This window comes from Drosophila bipectinata, chromosome 4, assembly GCF_030179905.1.
Source record: "Drosophila bipectinata strain 14024-0381.07 chromosome 4, DbipHiC1v2, whole genome shotgun sequence".
NCBI lineage: Eukaryota > Metazoa > Arthropoda > Insecta > Diptera > Drosophilidae > Drosophila > Drosophila bipectinata.
Genome location: NC_091740.1, coordinates 5,817,896 through 5,841,098, shown reverse-complemented (window position 1 = coordinate 5,841,098; position 23,203 = coordinate 5,817,896). Strand labels below are relative to the sequence as shown.

Here is a 23,203-nt window from a genome sequence, read left to right as displayed (position 1 = left end):
TTGGATAAATCATTAAAAATATTATTTACTTGGGAGAGGCCCAGACTAAAAATATCATCTAAAACAGTGGTCGGCACCCCAATACATTGATATGTTTTTACCGCATTAGTGTTAGTAACGAATATCAGGAAGTAGGCTGTGAGCATGACGTTTCACACATGTATACTGTGTGTGTGTGGTAGAGCTCGGGCAGAGAAATTTCCTATGCCCCCGAGATAGGGCCGTGCCGACCTCTGATCTAAAACTATAATTTCATGACTTTGGTGAACGTTGCTGGGTAGCATGCAGGGAGACTCCGGGTCCCGCACCAGACAATGGAGCCTAATTGAAATCGCCAGCTACCATCAGAGCAGTAAGTTCCGACCTTCTAGCAGAGACACCAGTGATGTTTTTTATATGCGCCTGATAGAAAATAAATGCGCTGTTTGGAGGGATATAATTTAAATATATAAAATTTTAAGTACTGTGGGATATACCTGTAAGGCATCGCCGCCAAATGGAAAATTTCGACACTTTGACCGGACTCTTTCTTAGGGTATGTTATTTTTAAGACCCTAAAGAATTTTTTAAGCGAAAAACAAAATTTTTGATTTTTTAAAAATGTTTTTCAGATTTCCCCTCTTAATCATATTTTTGTTCCGTAATTACAGTGACGCAGACAATGCGCGGAAACCGTGGAGCTTCAGACAACTCCAATCCGCGTGCTGTCGTTCTATCCAGTTTCTATCTTCAAAAAATCGAAAATTGTGTCATTTCCGATCGTTCAGTTATATGGCAGCTATAGGATATAGTCGGCTGATCCTTATGAAATTCGTCGTATAACTTTGCCAAAAATAGCTCTCATGTAAAATTGGAACTCTCTAACTCTAAAACAGGGACCGTAAATAATGATTATGAGTTTAAAAAAATTGAAGCCCAAAACAGTCTCCAAAAAAATTGAAAAAAATTTTCATAAGTTAAATTTTTATGGCAAATTCAAAAACAAGATAAATTGTTTTTTTTCAATTTTATATGAAAAAAATTGATTTTTAATAATTAAAATTAATTTTAATAATAAAAAATTTGTAATAATTATTAAGTATCAATTTTTATATAAAAATTACGCAATAACTTTTATTTTGTAATTTTTATTATATAAATTGGAAAATAAAAATTATTCGATAACTTTTATTTTAAAAATTGAAAATAAAGATTGAATCTATATATCTTTTGATCCGTTGAAGCCAGATCCAATATATATATATATATATGATCAACACATCAATACCTTTCAGATGGTATATAATAAGTATGTATATATGTTTATCCGCTTATGTGCCTGTGCAGTATTGGCAGTATTCATAAATAACTATTTATAATAACTATACTATAATAACTAACCCAACTATTGTTGCGGCGGCTGAGAAAGAGTAGTTCATTAAATTATTAATCAAGATTAAATTAAGACAATTTATAAACGAATATTCACCAAAGCCCATAGATCCAAGCGTGAATATCATGAGCTATTGGGAGTTGAAAAAATTCACGTATCCACGCTTGTACCGTCTGGCTCAAATAGTACATGCAGTGCCTGCAACGCAGGTATCGGTTGAAAGGGCATTTTCGGCCATTAAATTAGTAATTACTGATCTTAGATGCAACCTTGCCGAAGACTCTGTGCAAAAGTTAATGTTCTTGAAATTAAATAATTAGCCATTTATATATTAAAAACTAATAAATTGTTGTAATTTAATCTTGATTAATAATTTAATGAACTACTCTTTCTCAGCCGCCGCAACAATAGTTGGGTTAGTTATTATAGTATAGTTATTATAAATAGTTATTTATGAATACTGCCAATACTTCACAGGCACATAAGCGGATAAACATATATACATACTTATTATATACCATCTGAAAGGTATTGATGTGTAGATCATATATATACATATATATTGGATCTGGCTTCAACGGATCAAAAGATATATAGATTCAATCTTTATTTTCAATTTTTAAAATAAAAGTTATCGAATAATTTTTATTTTCCAATTTATATAATAAAAATTACAAAATAAAAGTTATTGCGTAATTTTTATATAAAAATTGATACTTAATAATTATTACTAATTTTTTATTATTAAAATTAATTTTAATTATTAAAAATCAATTTTTTTCATAAAAATTAAGAAATAACTTTTATTTTGTAATTTTGTGCTTTTTTAATTATAACCGTTACAGTCCCTGCTCTAAAAACACCAAAGTTATACCATTTTCGATCAATCAGTTGTATGGCAGCTATAGGATATAGTCGGTCGATCTCGGTCGTTACGACTTATATACGGCGTGCAAAAGAAAAGAAGGGTGTGTGCAAAGTTTCAAGTCGATAGCTTTAAACTGAGAGACTAGTTCGCGTAGAAACAGACGGACAGACGGACATGCTCATATCAACGCAGGAGGTGATCCTGATCAAGAATATGTATATCCTCTTGCCTTGCCACCAAAGTATTGGTGATTTTTTTTTGTATGAGAGTTTGCACCACGTACAACTTACATCTTCTAATTAAAGCCGAGGTAACGCCTATCGAACCTAGAATTGAACTATATTTCAAATAAAATTCCTTTCGCTGAAAGATTACTACAACAACTACACATTTAATACACAGATGGATCCAAGTCCGAGCATAGAGTTTTTTTTAGTATACCTACTGACACAAATATAATAAAAACAGCACTCCTACCAGAATATACATATAAAGCTCTATCTTCACGGCAGAATTGGCAGCAATTTATTCAGCTTGCAATTACGCTATTTCTCAAAAGAAGAGATTCGTCAATTGCTGGAACTCACTATCACGAGATCTCAACAACTTTCAATCGAACAAAAAATTATTGTGGATCCCATGACACACGCACATAGCTGGAAACGACGCGACTAATGCAACTGCCAAAAAAGCTCATATCTTTCCACACATTTATGAACACAATTAGAAGGGCAAAAATTTTCAATTTTCAATTACCATCTAACCTGAAAATAAATAAAAACCTCAATCAAACGGTGAGTAAATAACCTGATCAAATTTGAGCAAAAAATATCGGTTTATCTCTGATTGAGACCCTTTAATTTAAAAACCAAAAGGTTGGTTTCTGACGAATTTTTAAAAAGGTCCTGTTTTGGAGTTTTGGCCATCATGGACCGGAAGGAGTATCTGGGACAAAGGGACGATGAGCTTTTTTTGTCCTTATCTGGACTATAAGGTGCTTGGCAGTTCTCGGTTCTGAACCTTCACCGAGTTACATCGCGCTGTCCTCTTCGCCTGGAGGAAGCCACGTAATCGCCGCTGCTCGATTCTATCGGTGCCGATCTCAGCCAGCTCTCATCGCCATTGTAGCCTCCAACCCTCAGAACGTGAAACGTCGAAGAACTTGAACTATACCCGTTAAAACTCCGGGTATAGACCGGATTTCATACCCAATGCTCAAACATTTTCCCTCTGAAGCTAAGTATCGCTTATTAGAAGTGTACAATAAAATGCTTGGTAACGGCTCCTAACCCCAATGCTTGGTAAAGGCTCCTAACCCCTCGTCTGGAAATCCTCTACTATAATCCCCACTTTAAAACCTAATAAACCAACCCACGAAATATCTTCCTTTAGTCCCATTTATCTCCTTCCCTGTTTAAGCAAGTCTTTTGAAAAAATGTTAACCAAAAGAATAATGAATGTGAGTATGTAAAAATATGAATAAAACAAGAAAGGAAAGCTAACTTCGGGCGGAGCCGAAGTTTATATACCCTTGCAGTTAAAACCGGATATATATCGCAAACATCGGATATAGTTGGCCGATCCTTATGGGAATAGGAATATATACTCCAATTTATTACAATACAAAATCTAAAAAAAGTCCCAAGCTTCTATCTTCAAAAATACGAAAGTTGATATTTCTACCAAATACCATTTCCGATCGTTCAGTTATATGGCAGCTATAGGATATAGTCGGCCGATCCTAATGAAATTTGGTAGGTTGGATCAACTGACCAAAAATAGAGTCTGTACCAAGTTCCAGCTTTCTATCTTCAAAAAAACGAAAGTTGGGTCATTTCCGATCGTTCAGTTATATGACAGCTATAGGATATAGTCGGCCGATCCTTATGAAATTTGGCATGTCGTATTATTTTGCCAAAAATAGCTCTCACCTAAAATTTGAACTCTCTAACTCTAAAAATACCAAAGTTATACCATTTCCGATCAATCAGTTATATGGCAGCTATAGGATATAGTCGGCCGATCCGGGCCGTTCCGACTTATATACTGCGTGCAAAGGAAAGAAGGGTGTGTGCAAAGTTTCAAGACGATAGCTTTAAAACTGAGAGACTAGTTTGCGTAGAAACAGACAGACGGACAGACAGACAGACGGACAGACGGACAGACGGACAGACGGACATGCTCATATCAACTCAGGAGGTGATCCTGATCAAGAATATATATACTTTATAGGGTCGGAGATGTCTCCTTCACTGCGTTGCACACTTTTGGACAAAATTATAATACCCTCTGCAAGGGTATAAAAAACCAAGATAATTTGTAAAATATTTTTAGTGTTTTTATAATACCTTTTTATGAATAGAGAACGTGCAACATAATTATATAATGGCATAGCACACTTGATTCTCTTCTGCATCGCCACCATTATGCATCTGATGCCCTTTCCACCAAAAATCATGTTACCATTCTGGCAACTGATTTTGAGAGGGCTTTTGATCGCATAGGGGTGCAACTTTCCCGGTGGGGGTAGGTCAAAAGACCTTCAACTTAGCGAAGGCTTTCATGATCAACCGTTAGAGTAACATTAAGTAAGAGTAAGAGTAAACTTTACTCTATCTAAATCAGGTGTGCCCAAGCTCAGCATACGGAAGAGCAAACTCCAATACCAATGCAAAAAATCACCAATACATTGTCTTGCACCAATGTATTGGTGATTTTTTGCATTGGTATTGTTTGGCAAGTCGGTACACTGAAAAAAATTATAGTACCATTTTCAATGGAAAAAAAGTAATACAAAAAATAGTATTGAAATAGAAATTTAAAAACTTTAATAAAATAACAAAAGAAGGAATACATAGCTTTGTTGTAAACCATTCTGTTTGAGATCTCAACCAAAAATGATTTTTGCAGTGAAAATTTTTCGACAATACAAAAACGAAATGCCTGTGTATTAGTACGAAAAACTGAGAGACTATGCATTTGTGGTTGTTTAGCTCGGTAACAATCAAAAATAGTAGGAAAAAACAATAAATTGTTTTTGTATTTTTTTTTTTAGCAATTCCAACAACAAAGGAGCAACGAGAGCAATGGGGCTGGGCACCCCTGATCTAAATTCTACATTCTGCACAATGGCATTCCAAAAGGATCGGCCCTCTCTGTGGTGTTGTTCATGATCGCCTTCCAATCTTTAAATAACATCATTTTAACATATAAGAAATTTAACCTTTCAATCTATTCAGATGATACCATTATTTTTTTCCAAAGATAAGAATACTCTACATAAAGTTCACAGATATGCTTAATGAAATACAAATATGAGGAAATACTTCCGGTGCTAAACGTTACATCTCTTACTTGCCTTACACCTCATACAATTTTGGGACGAACACAATCATACGACACAAACACTTATGAAACACAAATGTTCTGTTTGAAGCATGCTCGCAAATAACTGTTAACTTTTTTTTTCCTTATGAGAACCACCATAAAAAATTTTGACAATCACTCTCTCTCAGAGCAGAAGACTTACTTTCTTTTGATTTTGGTTTTTGGTTGAGTGTTTTACATTGAGCGATTCGTAAAATGCTTGCCTACTGAACATCGCTCACTGAGTGATATGATTGAAGTTCGCACAGAGACCCTCATTAAAAGACCGATTGACCGAAAAAGTATATTCAAAAAGTCTTTTCAGCACTTTGAATTCTGTTTGATGCATAGTGGTACAAAATGTAACTTTTTGAATGAATAAGTAATTTCATTTAATATTTTTTTTTCTATTATACTCATTTAAAGTTCAGCTTAACAGTAAAGGGGAAGGGTTTTGGGTATTTATTAATCTCCGTCGTTCGCTAAGAATAAATTGTAAAGCTGAAAATGCTCTCTCAACAGATACTTGAGTATTCAGGATGGCCAAGCGCACTCAAGTTTGGCGATTTTAGCCTTCCATTTGTATAATAATGTAGTATATCGTCACTCTAATTTTGTTTATTTCTCTTCCCATTTTTGTTTTATTTTTTCTGGATATCCAAATGTCACAAAGGCAGATGAAACAAGACTTCTTTTTTATAGCGTCGCAGATCTCTCCTTCACTGCGTTGCACACATTTGTTTAAAATTATTTTATTTTTAAATTCGAATGCAAAAACATAATTTTGTTAATGTTTCCACTTCTCTATCTTCCTCTTAAGCGAACGGTCGTGTTTTTTTTGTGCGCACTGCGTTAATGATAAATATTGGTAAACCGGTGTTTACTTACTTGTGAAGCTCTTGAGAATTTTAAGTGTTGAGAATCTTAACCTAAACCGTATCGCTTCGCGAGTGCTGCGGTATATTTGGAGGAGAATTAATAATTTGTCTAATTTCAATTCCAAGCATAGCTCAGCTCTGCTTCTTCCCCGTCTTATCTATATTTCTCATCCCAGCCTACCATCCATTGCTGGCTATATGAAAACGTCGTCCACGCCAAGTGTACGACTCGGATGCCATATTCCGTAGGTCTGGTATTCATTATTGCTGTTCATGAGACAGACCAAAAATGGATTTAATGAGCTGATCACTGGTTTTCGTAAAATCAATGACCAGCTCTGAGCGCTTGACACTCAGTTTAGTGGCCTTCAGCTGCTAAATGAGTCCCCTAAGCGTAAGAAATCCGCTGTTTCTGATCCGCCTCAGGCTGCTCAGCCGACATTAATGCAGCCGCTCATATCTCTGGCCACCCCAAGGGCTAGAACTAAGAACAATTCGTCCGAATTTCTCAGGGAAAATGAGCAATTGCCCGATATGTCCGCCATGGCATCCCTTCAAGTGATGCCACAGGTCCTAGTGAACGAAACCCCCGTTAGAGTCACCCAAAAGGGTATTCCACAGTCCGGGCCTGTTATGAATGTAATCATGCAGATGTCTTGTATCTACGTATCTAAAGTATCTGTATCTACATGACCTATAAGTCAAACAAAAAAAAACATTTTAATTTAATTTTTTTTATATTTAAAAAAACTACTTAAGATATAAAAATCTTCTAGTTTTTGCCATAGTCAAGCATGTCCTAAAAATTTTTTTCAAGAAAAAAAAAAATTTTTATTCATTCTTTTGTTTAAAGGTAAGCTATAAACGAAATAGATAAATCTGTAAAAGAACGATTTTTCAAAATATTCATTTTTTTTTTGTGTAATATATTATTTTTAAACATATTTATATTTAATTATTATTAAAATTGTATCAATTTAATAAATAAATTCCCTTGTTCATTACCTGTGGAATATATACAAGAAGGTCGAGTTTAAAGGCCCTCTGGCTTGGATATAAAATATGATGTATTAAACCGATAATGTGTATCGGAATTTTCCGATTGAATTATTTATGTATTTACCATTAATATTGTTTTGTACAAGAAAATTTAAAAGAACTTACTTCGGATATACTTGGCACGAAGTGGTACTTCAATGTTCAGAAGTTTTTCGACTGCCAATGAGTAACACTGTTCATTGCACATCATTGATACGTAGTCTAATCGATCAAAATAAGGTAACGCTTGTGTGTACGTTTTATACTCTATTAGTTTCTCAGTTCCTCGATGAAGAAGTCCGATGTGAGGATCAGCACGCATCACAGTCTATAAAAAAAAAAAATTAAAATAAGTTTTTAAGGTGGCTAAAATTACAACCTCTCCGTCCAGCTCCAAAACAAGTCGAAGTACTCCATGTGCCGCAGGGTGCTGCGGACCAAAGTTTAGGGTCAGGTTTCGAACAGACTTTTCGACAGGTATAACTTTACCTGACAAAGGAAAATCGTATATATGTTAAACAAGAAAATATATATGACAGTAATATAGAGCCCCCAAGAGGTGAGAAGTTGCCTCAGGGCCCCGGAGGTTCTAGTTACGGTTTTGCTTCTAAGTTAAATAATTTCTAAGTGTTTCTAATAAGCTTCTAAGTCAAATACAGCATAATTAATTTAATTACAAATTGAAAATCTCATAAATTTTATATTAAAATATTGTACCCGATCCAAATTGACGCTAATTAAATTATTACCGTCGAGTTTTTTTATTTTACAGGAACAGATTCACCAGTTTTTGTACCATTCTATATTGAATATTTGATATATAAATCCTATCAGCTTTAAAATTTAAAAATGGAGAGACTAGTTGACGTAGAAACATGCTTATATTGACTCGAATGTGATCCTAATCAAGAATATTATCGGAGATGGTACCTTCACTGGGGGAATAAAAATTACGTTAAATACATACTGTTCCACGGAGGTACTTTCCATAATGAAGTAACATCATCCGGGTACATTACCGGTCCACTGAATTGTTGCATAAATTCTGGATCGGGATACCATTTAGCAGCTCCACGTCGAGTTTGCTGAAAACTAATATGCGACAGAAATAATAAAATTGAACAAAATGCATTATTAAACCGATTCATTTTTTTCGAATTATGTAAGAGTGATTATTTACTTTTGAATGCCATACCTTGCTGACGTAGATGGAAAACTACTTTTTAAATGGGTCAATACAGGACTGACGGAACGTCTTGCAATGCTCGCAAACCCCATTGCTACAATCCCACTTTCCTGAAGTAATTTGAATATTAATGCTTTTTGGTTTTTTATTAACATATAAATCAGCGTTACCGTTTTTAAAAACAGACAATAAACAGGGCAATTGACTTAAGTCCGTCATACTAACGTCGCCCAGTTAGCGTCGATGGGAAACGTAGGAATTGAAACACGGCAACGAATTTTTCATTCAAACATTTCTGTTTTGTGATAAATCAAATAACACAGTGCGACAAAAAAAGAAAAGTTGGAGGAACTTTTGAAGAGACCTAGTAGGAATTGTTCATTATACTATCGAGTATGTATAGTATAAAACCATGTTTGAAATTTTTCATACACCCTCAAATCTTGATTTATTTCGAAAAAACGGTTTTTCGAAAGTGTTTTGCTCTTAAAATATCCTGAACGCGTAATTTTAGGCCGATTTTCAATTTTTTTACGTTTTTCATAGTTAAATATTCAATAGTTAAATGTTGTAGCTTTTGAAAAAAAAAATACATCTTTAATTTATTTAAACAATTGCATGCCAATTTCATCGCACCAAATGCGCCAATTTGAACAAAAATCATTAAATTAATATTTTCATATAGTTTTAAAATCTACAAAAAACTCCACAGTGGATCCAAAAGCCCTGGAATTTTAATAATAGGTCGATTAAATGAAACGATATTTCAATGAAACTTTGTTTTCAACCTATTTTACGAAAGTCCTCAAAATTTCATTATGCTACGTAAGTTTTTCCCACAGCTCCCATACAAATGTTAAAAAAAATCGTATACATGTACAGTATACATGTATACATACAGCTATATTTTTCTTAAAATTTTAACAAATAGATAAATAGAAATATAAATTTAGATATGTAATATAAAATTTAATCTGAATTATAATAATCAGAATCATTATTTATGTTTTCAAAATTTATTGAGGCCAGCAATGGCGTCATTAAAATTAATAGACTTTGCAGACCTGGATGAAGTTTTAGATAATGATGTAATTAGTGGATCAGAAGATACCAGCAAGGCGTGCATGACATCTTCCATTTTATTACGTCTACTATTTTTTCGAGAATGATTTTCCCTTATATTCCGGCAATCTGTATTTCTGGCTTCATGAGCTTCTTCAGACATCATACCAATAAGAAGACCCACATGATTTATGATGTCTGCACCATGTTTTAATATCTTATGGACAGAAGATGGCATGTAACATCATGGATATAATTCGACAAAGATTTCAGCTGTTTTCATGGCATATGACCTGAATGCATCATTATTGATTATTGATTATGCATCATTATTATTGTTTGGTCATTGATAATTTTCAATGCCAGTAAATAAAAATCAGAATTTAATTAAGTTAAACGTTATAAACTTTATTTGGGCTGCATATGAAATAAGGATTTGTATAAAATATTTGAAATCCAATTTAGGATGCGAGCGCAATAAGAAAACGAACGAGAGTGGCGCCAACCTTACAGAATAGGCTGAGCGAATGCTCGCTAACTTTAAATGCCGAATTACTAAAGCCGAGCGGCCGAAAGAGAGTCGGCTTGCGACCAACAAACATCAGTTGATTATTAATTATTATGTTTAAATTAGTCGTTAGCTGCTTGACCCGACATTCTCCCCCCAGTTGGGGCTTATAGTGCAACTTCATCCTTAAGGGGCAAAAGGCACAGCTTAGTCACTGCTCGCTTGGTAACTCCAGATGAGGTTTTTATCACCGCCACTTGAAAGATTCCATCTCGACCAGGGATTAACTTTATTTATAACAGCCCCAATGTACGGGCGTTATTTATCTTTTCGATTTATCGCTCCATCTTCAGCGAGCTTAGAATCCACCCAGATTTCTCCCTGTAATCTTTGCAAAGCTTTCCTTATCTGGTCTCTCCCCTAGTAAAGTTATTGTTTTAAGAAGAGTCGTAGAGCAAGCAAGGCGATCGAAGTAGTGGAGGAGGTCAGAGAAAAACCACGCAGGATTAAAAGATTACCCATTAAATATAATTGTAAATTAACCAACATAAATTAAGCAAGTAAATAAAATGAAGTTCAATGCGTAACTCTGTCTAGTCGTTTGGATTCAAAACCCCCGAGCAGAACTGTGCTCAACTATGACATTACGTCCATGAACGGCATTTGTCACAACATTTTTGGTGGCCCATGAGGGGATCAATCCACACACGACTCCACAATCCATGGGCATCTCCAACATTTCCATCAAAATCGTTAATGGAAACCTAATCTCAACACGGAACCATTATCTCCTTTTCAACTCCTTTATTCTCTTTGACAAAGAGAAAGCGAATATAACGGAATCAAACTTTGCATCGCACGTGTCGCGTTAACGCTTGCCCATGGTCGCTCTCTCACTTTGGAAGATACGTACGTAAGTGTGAGTGCATACGCAAAATGAGCAAGCCCAAGCCAGCGAGCACTTCCAGTGCAGAGTCTGAAACAATGGCAAAGGGTGGCAATGCCGACAGCTTGTTTGCGCTCCAGAAAGATCACAATCGCATGGGATCTCATCATCAAACGCTATGATAACCCCCGTTTACAATTCATGCACCACATGAACGCCCTCTACGACTTACCCTTTATCTCAAGGGAAAGCTCATCAGAGATCAAACATATGCTGAACGTAACCAACGTATGCATCAACGAGTTCAATCGTCTCAAAACGAATATCGATTCTAGCACGCAATGGATAGTCCATCATTTGATCGCTAGACTACCTACGACAACTGTACGAGCCTGGGAGCATTGCTTGGGAAACTCCAGCGATATTCTGAGTTTCCTCCACTTGGAAACCTTCCTCAACAATCGCCTCGTCAGCATGAACATCATTGAGAACCGGAAATGTTCACAGCCCACGCAAAACTTTACGATCAACAAATCGACAAACTATCCATGCCAAAATCCCAAGCAAAAGGGTTCCGGCTTCTACAAGGGCAGCACGTTCCACACCACGACTGGAACCAGCGGTCCCATCTCTTGCGTACACTGTAAGGGGCAACACATTTTGCGGCGGTGTCCTGATTTTTTATCTAAGGATTGCTTTGCCCGCAAACGAATCATTGACCATACAAAGGCATGTCTAAATTGCCTCAGCATCCATCATCCCTTGTCGCAGTGTGGCAGTAACAAGAATTGTTTACAATGCGGACAGCGTCACCATACCCTGCTTCACTTACCCACGACGTATACCAGCCCATCATCGATTATTCAGAACGCAGCAAACGAGAGCTCCGATCTTGCTCATCCTCCCGATTCCACTACAGTGCTGATGGCCACTGCAGCGCAGTCAAATCGATCCATTTTGCTCTAGTACAACTACATAATAACAGCACCGGACAAACTGCCGTTATTCGAGCCTTGATCGATCATGGCTCTGAGGGCACGTTAATCACAGAACGTGCCGCTCAGTTGCTGGGGCTTCCACGTCACCGAGTCACAGCACAGATCACCGGGGTCGGTGATAACCCATAGAACATCTGTAGATTTAGTACAGAGTTCTCCATAAGCTCATGTACGGACCCTCAATTTCACCATCTGGTGCGACCAGCGTATGTCCTCAACTCGATAACCTCTCATTTACCAAGAAGCAATGTCAACGTGGACACTTGTCAGCATCTTCAGGGATTACACTTGGCCGATCCCACCTTTACCAGGCCAGGCCGCATCGACGCGTTATTTGGAGTAGATCTAATACCATATTTGTTTCTGCCAGATTTACGGAAAGGAGCTTCAAATCAACCTATTGCTCAACTCACTCAATTGGGTTGGATCGTGTTTGGCCATAGCAATGAAACAAGGGCAAATGTGGTAACCATTCGTTGCCATCAGACTAATCTGGATGCACTGGTAAAGGGTTTCTTCGATCTTGATCAAATCAGCTCTGAGAGGACCTTAACAGCAGAAGAACAATGGTGTGAGGATCATTTCCAGCGTACCTGCACCCGACAACCCAATGGAAAATACCTGGTCCGGCTTCCGTTGGAAGCAGTCATCGGAAAGTCTCACCAAATCGCATTCAATAGATTCCATCTCTTAGAACGTCGGCTAAACAGAAACGACACACTTAAACAACAATATCACTCCACCATTAAGGAATATTTTGATCTTAAGCAACTCTCTAAAGTCACTACCGCAGAAACTCGACATCAAATGATCACTCCAAGAGGTCAACAGTATTTCTTTCAGTATTTCTATGTTCTCTCCCACACCATGCCGTGTTAATAAATAAATAAATAAATAAATAAATAAAGGAGGACAGTACAACGACCAAAGTTCGGGTGGTGTACGATTCATCATGTACCACTTCGAACGAAAAATCCCCTAACGACATATAATCCCTAACATAATCACCGCTACAAAACGATTTAGGAGGAGTCATCATGAAATGGAGGCTACATCGTTACGTGTTTGCAGCAGATATCCAACGAATGTATCGCTGTATCGACATGCACCAGGATGATACTCAATTTCAACGCATCTTATGGAGGAATGATCAAAACGAAATAGCCGAGTACAGCCTAAATACTGTCACCTTTGGGACTGCATCAGCACCGTATATAGCCATACGCGTAATCCGTCAACTCGCTCACGACGAACAACATCGCTACCCCTTAGCAACTCCAGTCTTATTAAATGAAGTATATGTCGACGACGTCCAAACTGGTCACAATACTGTTCATGGAGCGTATCCCAGGCTGTCTCCGATTTTGCTTGCTGGCAAAATTAAAGACCTTGCGGGCCTTGGTCTTAAAGGGCGCAAGTGTTTGCGACCACCATGGTGGTTTCTTTGACTTGTTATTGCCCGATCTGCTTTTGGGACAAGCTTTATTGAATGCCCTGGCGCACGCTGCCGTAAGCGTGTCCACCATGGCATCCGGGGCTTCCCCACTGTCAACGTCCCCTGTTTCCCCAAGGAACTTTCTAGTTTTTTCCTGTATAACTCCCAGTTCGCTTTCCTCGGTTTGCGTACCGTTAGTCGATTAATGTTCTCAAAATTGACCACTAATTCTATGTTTCGGTGGTCCGAGAAAGAGTGTTTCTCTAGGACTCCCCATCTAACAATGTTGTCTGCTAGGGAGTCAGAGTAAAAAGAGATGTCAAGTACTTCCCTTCAGTTCTTGACTATGAAGGTGGGTTCTGTACCCCTGTTACCCACCAGAAGATTGGAGCCTAGGATAAAATCGAAGATTGATTCACCCCTCTCGTTCATGTCCGTGCTTCCCCACTGATGATGATGGGCGTTAGCATCGCAAACTATGATCAGGTCGATCTTGTGCTTCTTGCTGTCTTCCACCAGCTGTTTGAGTAGCGCGTGCGGGGGGAGGGCCTCCTGGTCGTGACCCAAATACACCGAACATACCCTTAGAGGGCGATTTGGGCTCTCTGTGGCTGCAGCTACGAGGTCATCATTGCTGAAATTGGGTAGCAAAAAGAGGTTAAGGTTCTTTTTTGCGAGGATGCAGGCTCGCCTTTTACCTGTTGAATCGGCTTTGCAGGGCCTAAATGTCTCCAAGAATCCAGGGTTCCTGGAGGAGGGCCACATCAGCTCCACTCTCGGCGAGGTGGAGTACGAGGGGCAGCTGACGCCGCTTTAGTGTGATGGAGGTTTATCTGCAAGATTATCAGGGACATTCTTACAATTCTCCACCACAGTAACTTCTGCCTCCGTCTCGGAGCTCGGACATCGGAGGATGTCCTCATCCGACATTCCTTCCGGGTGCCCCTCTTCGGTCGGCTCCTCCAAGTCTGGCTCTTGCGTGTCTGCCTCCAGCCCGATACCTCCTGGCGACTCTCCAGTCCGACGTGGGAAGCGTCGGATTGCACATCCTAAGCATCGTTAGTATGGTTATTATTAGTATGGTATGGCTTTTCAGTGAGCCAAACTCGCGGCCTTGGTTTGCTTGGGATGCTTGGTTGCTTGGTTTGCCGCCCACGAGAAGGCGGGAAGGGGTTCGTCCATCATGACATAGCATGCTTGTCACGATAAGCCTGGGACGTCGGCCTGGGATAAGTCTGGGAGGTTAAAACTGGGAGGTCGGCCGGTCCCCCAGAGTTCGCATATTAGCGTCGGAGCCCCCCTTCGGACACGCATCCTTTGGCATATGCTGTTCCACCTTGGATTGGGGTGATTTAGTCAGCATCCTCGGCAGAGACATGACCTTACCGGGACCTGTTACCAGCCGCCCTCACGTGGAGAGTACAGTTGCACTACCAGCGGTGTACACAGTACGCAATTGCTTGCGTGTAGGTTCCCCTGTTGTACCCGTTGGCTGACGGCCTTTAAAAGGGATAGCTACAATATATTTTCCATTTGAATCTTTTTTAAAATATTTATACCCTTGCAGAGGGTATTATAATTTTGTCCAAAAGTGTGCAACGCAGTGAAGGAGACATCTCCGACCCTATAAAGTATATATATTCTTGATCAGGATCACCTCCTGAGTTGATATGAGCATGTCCGTCTGTCCGTCTGTCTGTCCGTCTGTCTGTCCGTTTCTACGCGAACTAGTCTCTCAGTTATAAAGCTATCGTCTTGAAACTTTGCACACACCCTTCCTTTGCACGCAGTATATAAGTCGGAACGGCCCGGATCGGCCGACTATATCCTATAGCTGCCATATAACTGATTGATCGGAAATGGTATAACTTTGACGTTTTTAAAGTTACAGAGTTCAAATTTGACATGAGAGCATTTTTTGGCAAAACATTACGACATGCCAAATTTCATAAGGATCGGCCGACTATATCCTATAGCTGCTATATAACTGAACGATCGGAAATGACCCAACTTTCGTTTTTTTGAAGATAGAAAGGATATCCAACGAATGTATCGCTGTATCGACATGCACCAGGATGATACTCAATTTCAACGCATCTTATGGAGGAATGATCAAAACGAAATAGCCGAGTACAGCCTAAATACTGTCACCTTTGGGACTGCATCAGCACCGTATATAGCCATACGCGTAATCCGTCAACTCGCTCACGACGAACAACATCGCTACCCCTTAGCAACTCCAGTCTTATTAAATGAAGTATATGTCGACGACGTCCAAACTGGTCACAATACTGTTCATGGAGCGTATCCCAGGCTGTCTCCGATTTTGCTTGCTGGCAAAATTAAAGACCTTGCGGGCCTTGGTCTTAAAGGGCGCAAGTGTTGTTAGTGTGATGGAGGTTTATCTGCAAGATTATCAGGGACATTCTTACAATTCTCCACCACAGTAACTTCTGCCTCCGTCTCGGAGCTCGGACATCGGAGGATGTCCTCATCCGACATTCCTTCCGGGTGCCCCTCTTCGGTCGGCTCCTCCAAGTCTGGCTCTTGCGTGTCTGCCTCCAGCCCGGTACCTCCTGGCTTGACCATCCGGAGGTGCTCCGTCCTCTCCAGGGCTTTTACGGTCTCCTCGTTGAGAGTGAGGACGACCTGCCTCCGCAGTCCCACCGCCTCCTCGACCTTGGCGACTCTCCAGTCCGACGTGGGAAGCGTTGGATTGCACATCCTAAGCATCGTTAGTATGGTTATTATTAGTATGGTATGGCTTTTCAGTGAGCCAAACTCGCGGCCTTGGTTTGCTTGGGATGCTTGGTTGCTTGGTTTGCCGCCCACGAGAAGGCGGGAAGGGGTTCGTCCATCATGACATAGCATGCTTGTCACGATAAGCCTGGGACGTCGGCCTGGGATAAGTCTGGGAGGTTAAAACTGGGAGGTCGGCCGGTCCCCCAGAGTTCGCATATTAGCGTCGGAGCCCCCCTTCGGACACGCATCCTTTGGCATATGCTGTTCCACCTTGGATTGGGGTGATTTAGTCAGCATCCTCGGCAGAGACATGACCTTACCGGGACCTGTTACCAGCCGCCCTCACGTGGAGAGTACAGTTGCACTACCAGCGGTGTACACAGTACGCAATTGCTTGCGTGTAGGTTCCCCTGTTGTACCCGTTGGCTGACGGCCTTTAAAAGGGATAGCTACAATATATTTTCCATTTGAATCTTTTTTAAAATATTTATACCCTTGCAGAGGGTATTATAATTTTGTCCAAAAGTGTGCAACGCAGTGAAGGAGACATCTCCGACCCTATAAAGTATATATATTCTTGATCAGGATCACCTCCTGAGTTGATATGAGCATGTCCGTCTGTCCGTCTGTCCGTCTGTCTGTCCGTCTGTCTGTCCGTTTCTACGCTAACTAGTCTCTCAGTTTTAAAGCTATCGTCTTGAAACTTTGCACACACCCTTCTTTCCTTTGCACGCAGTATATAAGTCGGAACGGCCCGGATCGGCCGACTATATCCTATAGCTGCCATATAACTGATTGATCGGAAATGGTATAACTTTGACGTTTTTAAAGTTACAGAGTTCAAATTTGACATGAGAGCATTTTTTGGCAAAACATTACGACATGCAAAATTTCATAAGGATCGGCCGACTATATCCTATAGCTGCTATATAACTGAACGATCGGAAATGACCCAACTTTCGTTTTTTTGAAGATAGAAAGGTGGAATTTAGTACAGATTCTATTTTTGGTCAGTTGATCCAACCTACCAAATTTCATTAGGATCGGCTGACTATATCCTATAGCTGCCATATAACTGAACGATCGGAAATGACCCAACTTTTGTGTTTTTGAAAATAGAAGTTTGGGACATTTTTAGGTTTGGTTTTTGTATTATAATAAATTGGGTTATATTATCATATTCTCATAAAAATCGGCCAACTATATTCGATGTTTGCGATATATATCCGGTTTTAACTGCAAGGGTATATAAACTTCGGCTCCGCCCGAAGTTAGCTTTCATTTCTTGTTTTTTTTTAATTTTCACAAATTTATTTCTAAGTCAATGCTATCCTCTTATTCTACCTCCCAACATCGGTCCATATGTCTTAGCTCGATACTGTAAAATTAGGGGATATAAATCCGCACCAATTAGAAGGTCAATTCGACAAGGTTTATCGAAATTGGGATCCGCTAAATAGAACAGGGGGGAAAACGTCAGGCTGTCTCAAAGGACCAAATGTTAAGAGGAGCCCCAAAATAAAGGTCGAACTCCAATGAGTTCCGTTTCAAAACTGATTTTATTCTGTACAATTCTCTTATAAGTAAGATACATGAAAATCTTAAACCTATTTAAAACTACTTATCAATGCACTGCACGTTGACATGCTATGCGACCCTTTCTCAAGTGCGATAAGCAGATGCGCTTATGTTTGTGTTATTTATGATGCTTATGTTTGTGGTATTTATGTTAGGCTGCAGGGGATCGGTTTTAGACCATGCTGTTTATCTCAGATTTCCATGGGTCCGATCCCTTGAAACTCTAACTTAAGAATTTGTATATAAAATAGTGTTCAATGCTTGAACATCTACAGAAGTTGAAATTTTTTATAAACAAGAAAGCAAAGCTATCTTCGGGCGGAGCCGAAGTTGATATACCCTTGCAATTAAAACCGGATATATATCGAAAACATCGGATATAGTTGGCCGATCCTTATGATTACATCATAATAAAACCAATTAATTACAATAAAAAATCTAAAAAAAAGTCCAAAGCTTCTATCTTTAAAAATACGAAAGTGGATATTTCTACCAAATACCATTTCCGATCGTTCAGTTATATGGCAGCTATAGGATATAGTCGGCAGATTCTAACGAATAATTTCGTAGGTTGGATCAACTGACCAAAAATAGAATCTGTACTAAGTTCCAGCTTTCTATCTTCAAAAACACGAAAGTTGGGTCATTACCGATCGTTCAGTTATATTGCAGCTATAAGATATAGTCGGCCGAGCTCTCGTGTGAAATTTGAACTCTCTAACTCTAAAAACACCAAAGTTATACCATTTCCGATCAATCAGTTATATGGCAGCTATAGGATATAGTCGGCCGATCCCGTTCCGACTTATATACTGAGTGCAAAGGAATGAAGGGTGTGTGCAAAGTTTTAAGTCGATAGCTTTAAAACTTAGAGACCAGTTTGCGTAGAAACAGACAGACGGACATGGTCATATTAACTCAGGAGGTGATCCTGATCAAGAATATATATCGGAGATGTCTCCTTCACTGCGTTGCACACTTTTGGACAAAATTGTTATACCCTCTGCAGGGGTATAAAAAGGGTACTACAAACATCGCTGGTTTTAAACATAAATTATGAATGCAACATCTACTCACACGTCACAAAACCTTTATTTTCGTTTACTAGATACCTTAAACTTTGAGAAAATGCTTAAATTGATTTTTAAACAGACAAAATCAAAAAAAGTGTCGGAAATATAAAAAGACATCGATCAAGCCAAATTCAATACCTGAAAATTGTATGGTACCATATGTTAGCTTTGAGAGCTTACATCTGATCTAGTTGATCAAATTTATAGGTTTTGTGTATTTTTTTTAACGATATCAAATTGTTTGATTATTGGTAGAAAACAAAATTTTAATGAATTTAAGCAGTTGAAAATTTGCTTGAAATTTGGTTGAAAAAATCAATTTTTTTTTCACATATTTTGAACGTACTGTTTATTAAGAATGTGCTTGTTTAAGTGAGGGGCCGGTGTGCCGCAACTTTAAGAGCGCACCAGCACTGAAGAGTGCACCCGCGCTGAAGAGCGCATCCGCGCTCGCCCTTCTTTGCGCTCTCGCTCCTTCGTCGGCCGTCGTCGAGCGTATTTTTTCTATTACTTTTGCCTTGTTTTCTTTCTTAGTTAAGTTTTTAATTCGATGTAAGCAGCCCAATAAAGCTGACCGCGTTATATCCACTGGAAGACGCCCCCGACTTTTTATTTATCATTTCATCCCTAATCCTGGAATCTTTTGCGGAACCAACGCCCCCCTACAAACATTGGTCCTTCGAGCCGGATAATTCCTGGATTTTCTTCTGCCAGCAGTTCTCGGCATTGTTCCGCCAAAAGATAAGTACATTTTTCCGTCCCCATCTCTCTGCCGGTCTTCAGCAGTGATCCGAACATTAAATTTCGTTCACACTGCTGCAAGATTGTTTTTCCCTCCGTGTCAACTCCAAGTCCGAGTTTTCCGACACAACGGCAGGTTGAGTTTTTTCTAATAATCTATAATAATCTTAAAATTCGGCGAATTTTTCTATCCGTCTCCGTTTTGTGTGCTGCCCATATTCCTCGCCGTTTTCGGCCTCTCCGTTATTCATTCGCTTGCCAACGGTGCCATACATACATACGCACATACATATTTTTTTGGTGCAATTAATCCGCGAAAAATTCGCAAGTGAACAGTGAAATTGTGTGGTGACAAAAAGAAGGCATAATTAATATTGGCCACCGGTGTGAATTAGTTCCGGAATTTCCAAATTCACCGAACAGTCCGCCGCTGTCGTAATATTTGTTTTTTATCTTCCTCAATCAGTGTCATTTTTTGCACCACATAACTTTTCTGTTCCCCCAATTATACAGTCCACTTATCAAAGCTCCACTGTGCCAACATATGCCCACATGCCCTTACATATATCCGTACCTGCATGCATGTCCATATATTTTCTGCCTTCAATTCCAGGAAATATATAACCGATAAAATTTAACATATACAGTCCACTTATCGAAGCTCTACTGTACCATCATATGCCCCACATGCCCTTGCCCTACTTGCATGCATGTCTATATAATTTCCAAATATTTTCTGCCTCCAATTTCAGGAAATATATAGCCGATAAATTAAAAAAAAAAAAATTTACATTTTCTAAAACCAACAGTTATAAACCGCCATTTCACTACAAATCTGTGATTGTGTCGCTAAAATTCTCGACCTAGCCGTATTGTGTTTTCGGTTCTGTTTATTTTTCTTTGGGGTACGTACAGGGTGCCGACGGCATAACCGGCTGCATAACAAAATAGATTAAAAAATCAATTAATTATAAATTTATGTATTTATAATTATAACTACGAAAATTTATTTAATTCTTATGTTCCGTTCGAGCAAAGGGCCAGGTTTTTTAATTCACCTTTCCGGCCACTCAATAATTAAAGTCGAAGATTTAATTATCGGAAAATTATAATTAATTAATTTAATTATCCACCTTCTGTCCGAATAGAGCCGCGGTTTTTAATTCCATCTTCCCGGCTTCGTGTTAATTAAATTCAATTAATTAAATATTTAGGTTTCAATTCCACCGTTCCAGCTTCGTGATAATTAACCTCAATTGATTAAAAATTAAGATTTTCAACTCCACCCTTCTGGCTCCCTCATAATTAAATCCGAGCCAGTTAGCCAAAAATTAGTTATTTATTTTTTGTGTGTTAAATTCAAGCCAAAGTTAAGTCCACCTTCCGGCTCCGCAAATTAAGAATTAGTTAAGAAAATAGTTAAGAATTTAATATCTCAGTATATATTAAATTCAGTACGAACCACACAAGTCAAAATATACATACATATATAGACCGTCATCATTTTTTTCCGAACAAGCATGAATTTTCCGGTACTTGTTCCATTTTTCGTGCCTCCAACTCTGCTTCTACTCCGCATCAGGCAACATCCGCCTACAATCCGAACAAACCTCGTCTCCTTTTGGGTTTTTTCTGGTGCCTGAAGTTTTTCTTTCCACATTCGAATTGTGCCGCGCACGACTTTCCCTTCCACATCGGCGCCACTAGTTCGCACTTGCTCCTTGTAATTGCCTTTCATCCGCGATCTTACCGTTCTCATCACATTAGTGCGACCGGCCACCACTTCGTACGGGGCACCTGTTGCGCGAGTCAGTCGACAAGCGCTGACCAGCGAATTGGACTCTGAGAATGCCCACGGGAGACGACAAAAAGCCGCGTTCGATCCCAGCCATCCGTTTGGACAGATCTCAATCCGCATCTCCGCGGACGCCTCTTTTGAAGCCTAAGGCTACCAGTGCCAGTCCAAGGGCAAGGAGTGACGAATCCGTCAATACAACCCCCGGTCCTTCACAGAGGCAGACTCACTCCGTTGCAAAAATGGCTCCAAGTGCGGTCGAAGTGGCGTTAAAAAAGTTCATCGCCACAACAGATCGAATTATCCAATTTGAGGCTAACATAAGTACTCCGGGCGCCCCAGAAACGGAAATAGGCTCCCAATACATGTGCGAAGTTCATCGGGACCAAATTCAGGCACTATGAGAGAAGGTGGAGAAGAGCTATGAGAGCTGCTCCGATTTGCTAGCCGTGTTCGACGACAATGCGGCCGCCTCGACAGTGCTGGAAGCGAAGTACAGCTACTGTTACTCCGTCTATTCGAGATGTATTGCCCAGCTTCGGGAGAAAATTGCTTCCCAATCCACTCAGGCTCCCGTCAATGTCCACACGCCCGCGCCTACAGGCTGCCGGTTACCTCCGGTGGATACCGAGGTCTTCGCGGGTGATTATCTTCGGTGGCCCACCTTCAGAGACTTGTTTACGGCCATTTACATCCAAAACTCGCGGCTCACCCCGGTAGAGAAGTTGTTCCACTTATTGTCCAAAACAAGTGTCCGCTTACCCATGAGGGGTTTGTCGCCGCATGGCAAAGCCTCACAGACCGCTTTGAGAACCGGCGGCTATTGGTCAACAGCCAGTTGAAGATCCTTTTCAACATCCAGGCTATTTCTCAAGAGTCCGGGGTCGCGCTGAAGGAGCTGCAAGCTACCATTCAGAGTTGTTTGACAGCCCTAGAAATGGCCTCCGTTAATGTTGAGGCTTGGGACTGTCTCCTTGTATTTATGATTTCGTCAAAACTCCCCAAGGTCACACTTTCTATGTGGGAGCAATCCGTACATAATAAGGCCGAGATTCCAACATGGAAGGAATTAGATAACTTCCTGACAGAGCGCCATCGCACTCTGGAGGCCATCGACGACGTCAGGCCTAGTGGCTCCGTGCAATTTCCGCCAAGGTCGGGACTTCCTACTGCCCCTGCTCGGAGGCTCACTTCATACGAGACTCGAGTGGTTCCGGGCCAAAAGGGCTGCGATCTCTGTTCGAGGGAGGACCACCCCATTCGCTTATGTCCGCGTTTCCTAGAAATGGATGTAAATGGGCGCTCTGACTACATAAGGAGGAAGCAGTTATGTTTAAACTGTTTTGCCCGAGGGCACCAGCAGCGAGACTGCACGAGCGCCCATACCTGCTCCACATGCCACAGCAGACAGCACACCCTCTTGCACCGCGGCAATCCATTCGCAACCGCTCCAAGTCCGCCTACGCAGCTTACCGCTCCAAGTCCGCCTACGTCAACAAACGGCTCAGAGGATCAGTCGAATGTGCAGGTGTGTTTCGCTTCCGGGTCAGGAGCCGTCCTACTGGGCACGGCCCTTATCAACGTGTGCCATTTGGGGTGCACCGTCCAGGCACGAGCACTGATAGACTCAGGCTCCGAAGCGACGTTCATAACGGAACGACTGTTCAACCTCGTCAA

General features: G+C 40.0%; 1 protein-coding gene and 1 long non-coding RNA gene across 4 annotated transcripts in view; one reads left to right on the top strand and one right to left on the bottom strand.

Annotated features, from left to right (window-relative positions):
- ND-49 (NADH dehydrogenase (ubiquinone) 49 kDa subunit) overlaps positions 1 to 8,812 on the bottom strand; it is a 35,905-nt gene extending 27,093 nt beyond the window's left edge. Inside the window, exons 1-4 of one of the 3 annotated variants that reach the window (XM_070282356.1) lie at positions 8,703 to 8,812; positions 8,490 to 8,614; positions 7,902 to 8,011; positions 7,649 to 7,850 (exon numbers count right to left, since the gene is read on the bottom strand). In XM_070282356.1, the coding sequence (XP_070138457.1) occupies positions 7,649 to 7,850; positions 7,902 to 8,011; positions 8,490 to 8,614; positions 8,703 to 8,800 (535 nt within the window). In that variant the 5' untranslated portion in view covers positions 8,801 to 8,812. Of the gene's footprint in view, positions 1 to 7,648; positions 7,851 to 7,901; positions 8,012 to 8,485; positions 8,615 to 8,702 lie in introns of those variants that run through there. The other 2 variants (XM_043213672.2, XM_043213674.2) reach the window with 2 other exon arrangements.
- Positions 136 to 8,491, top strand: LOC138926814 (uncharacterized). Its single transcript, XR_011443492.1, has 3 exons — positions 136 to 352; positions 410 to 535; positions 8,295 to 8,491. It is a non-coding gene; the product is annotated as an uncharacterized lncRNA (long non-coding RNA).
- Positions 8,813 to 23,203: the final 14,391 nt, after the last annotated feature.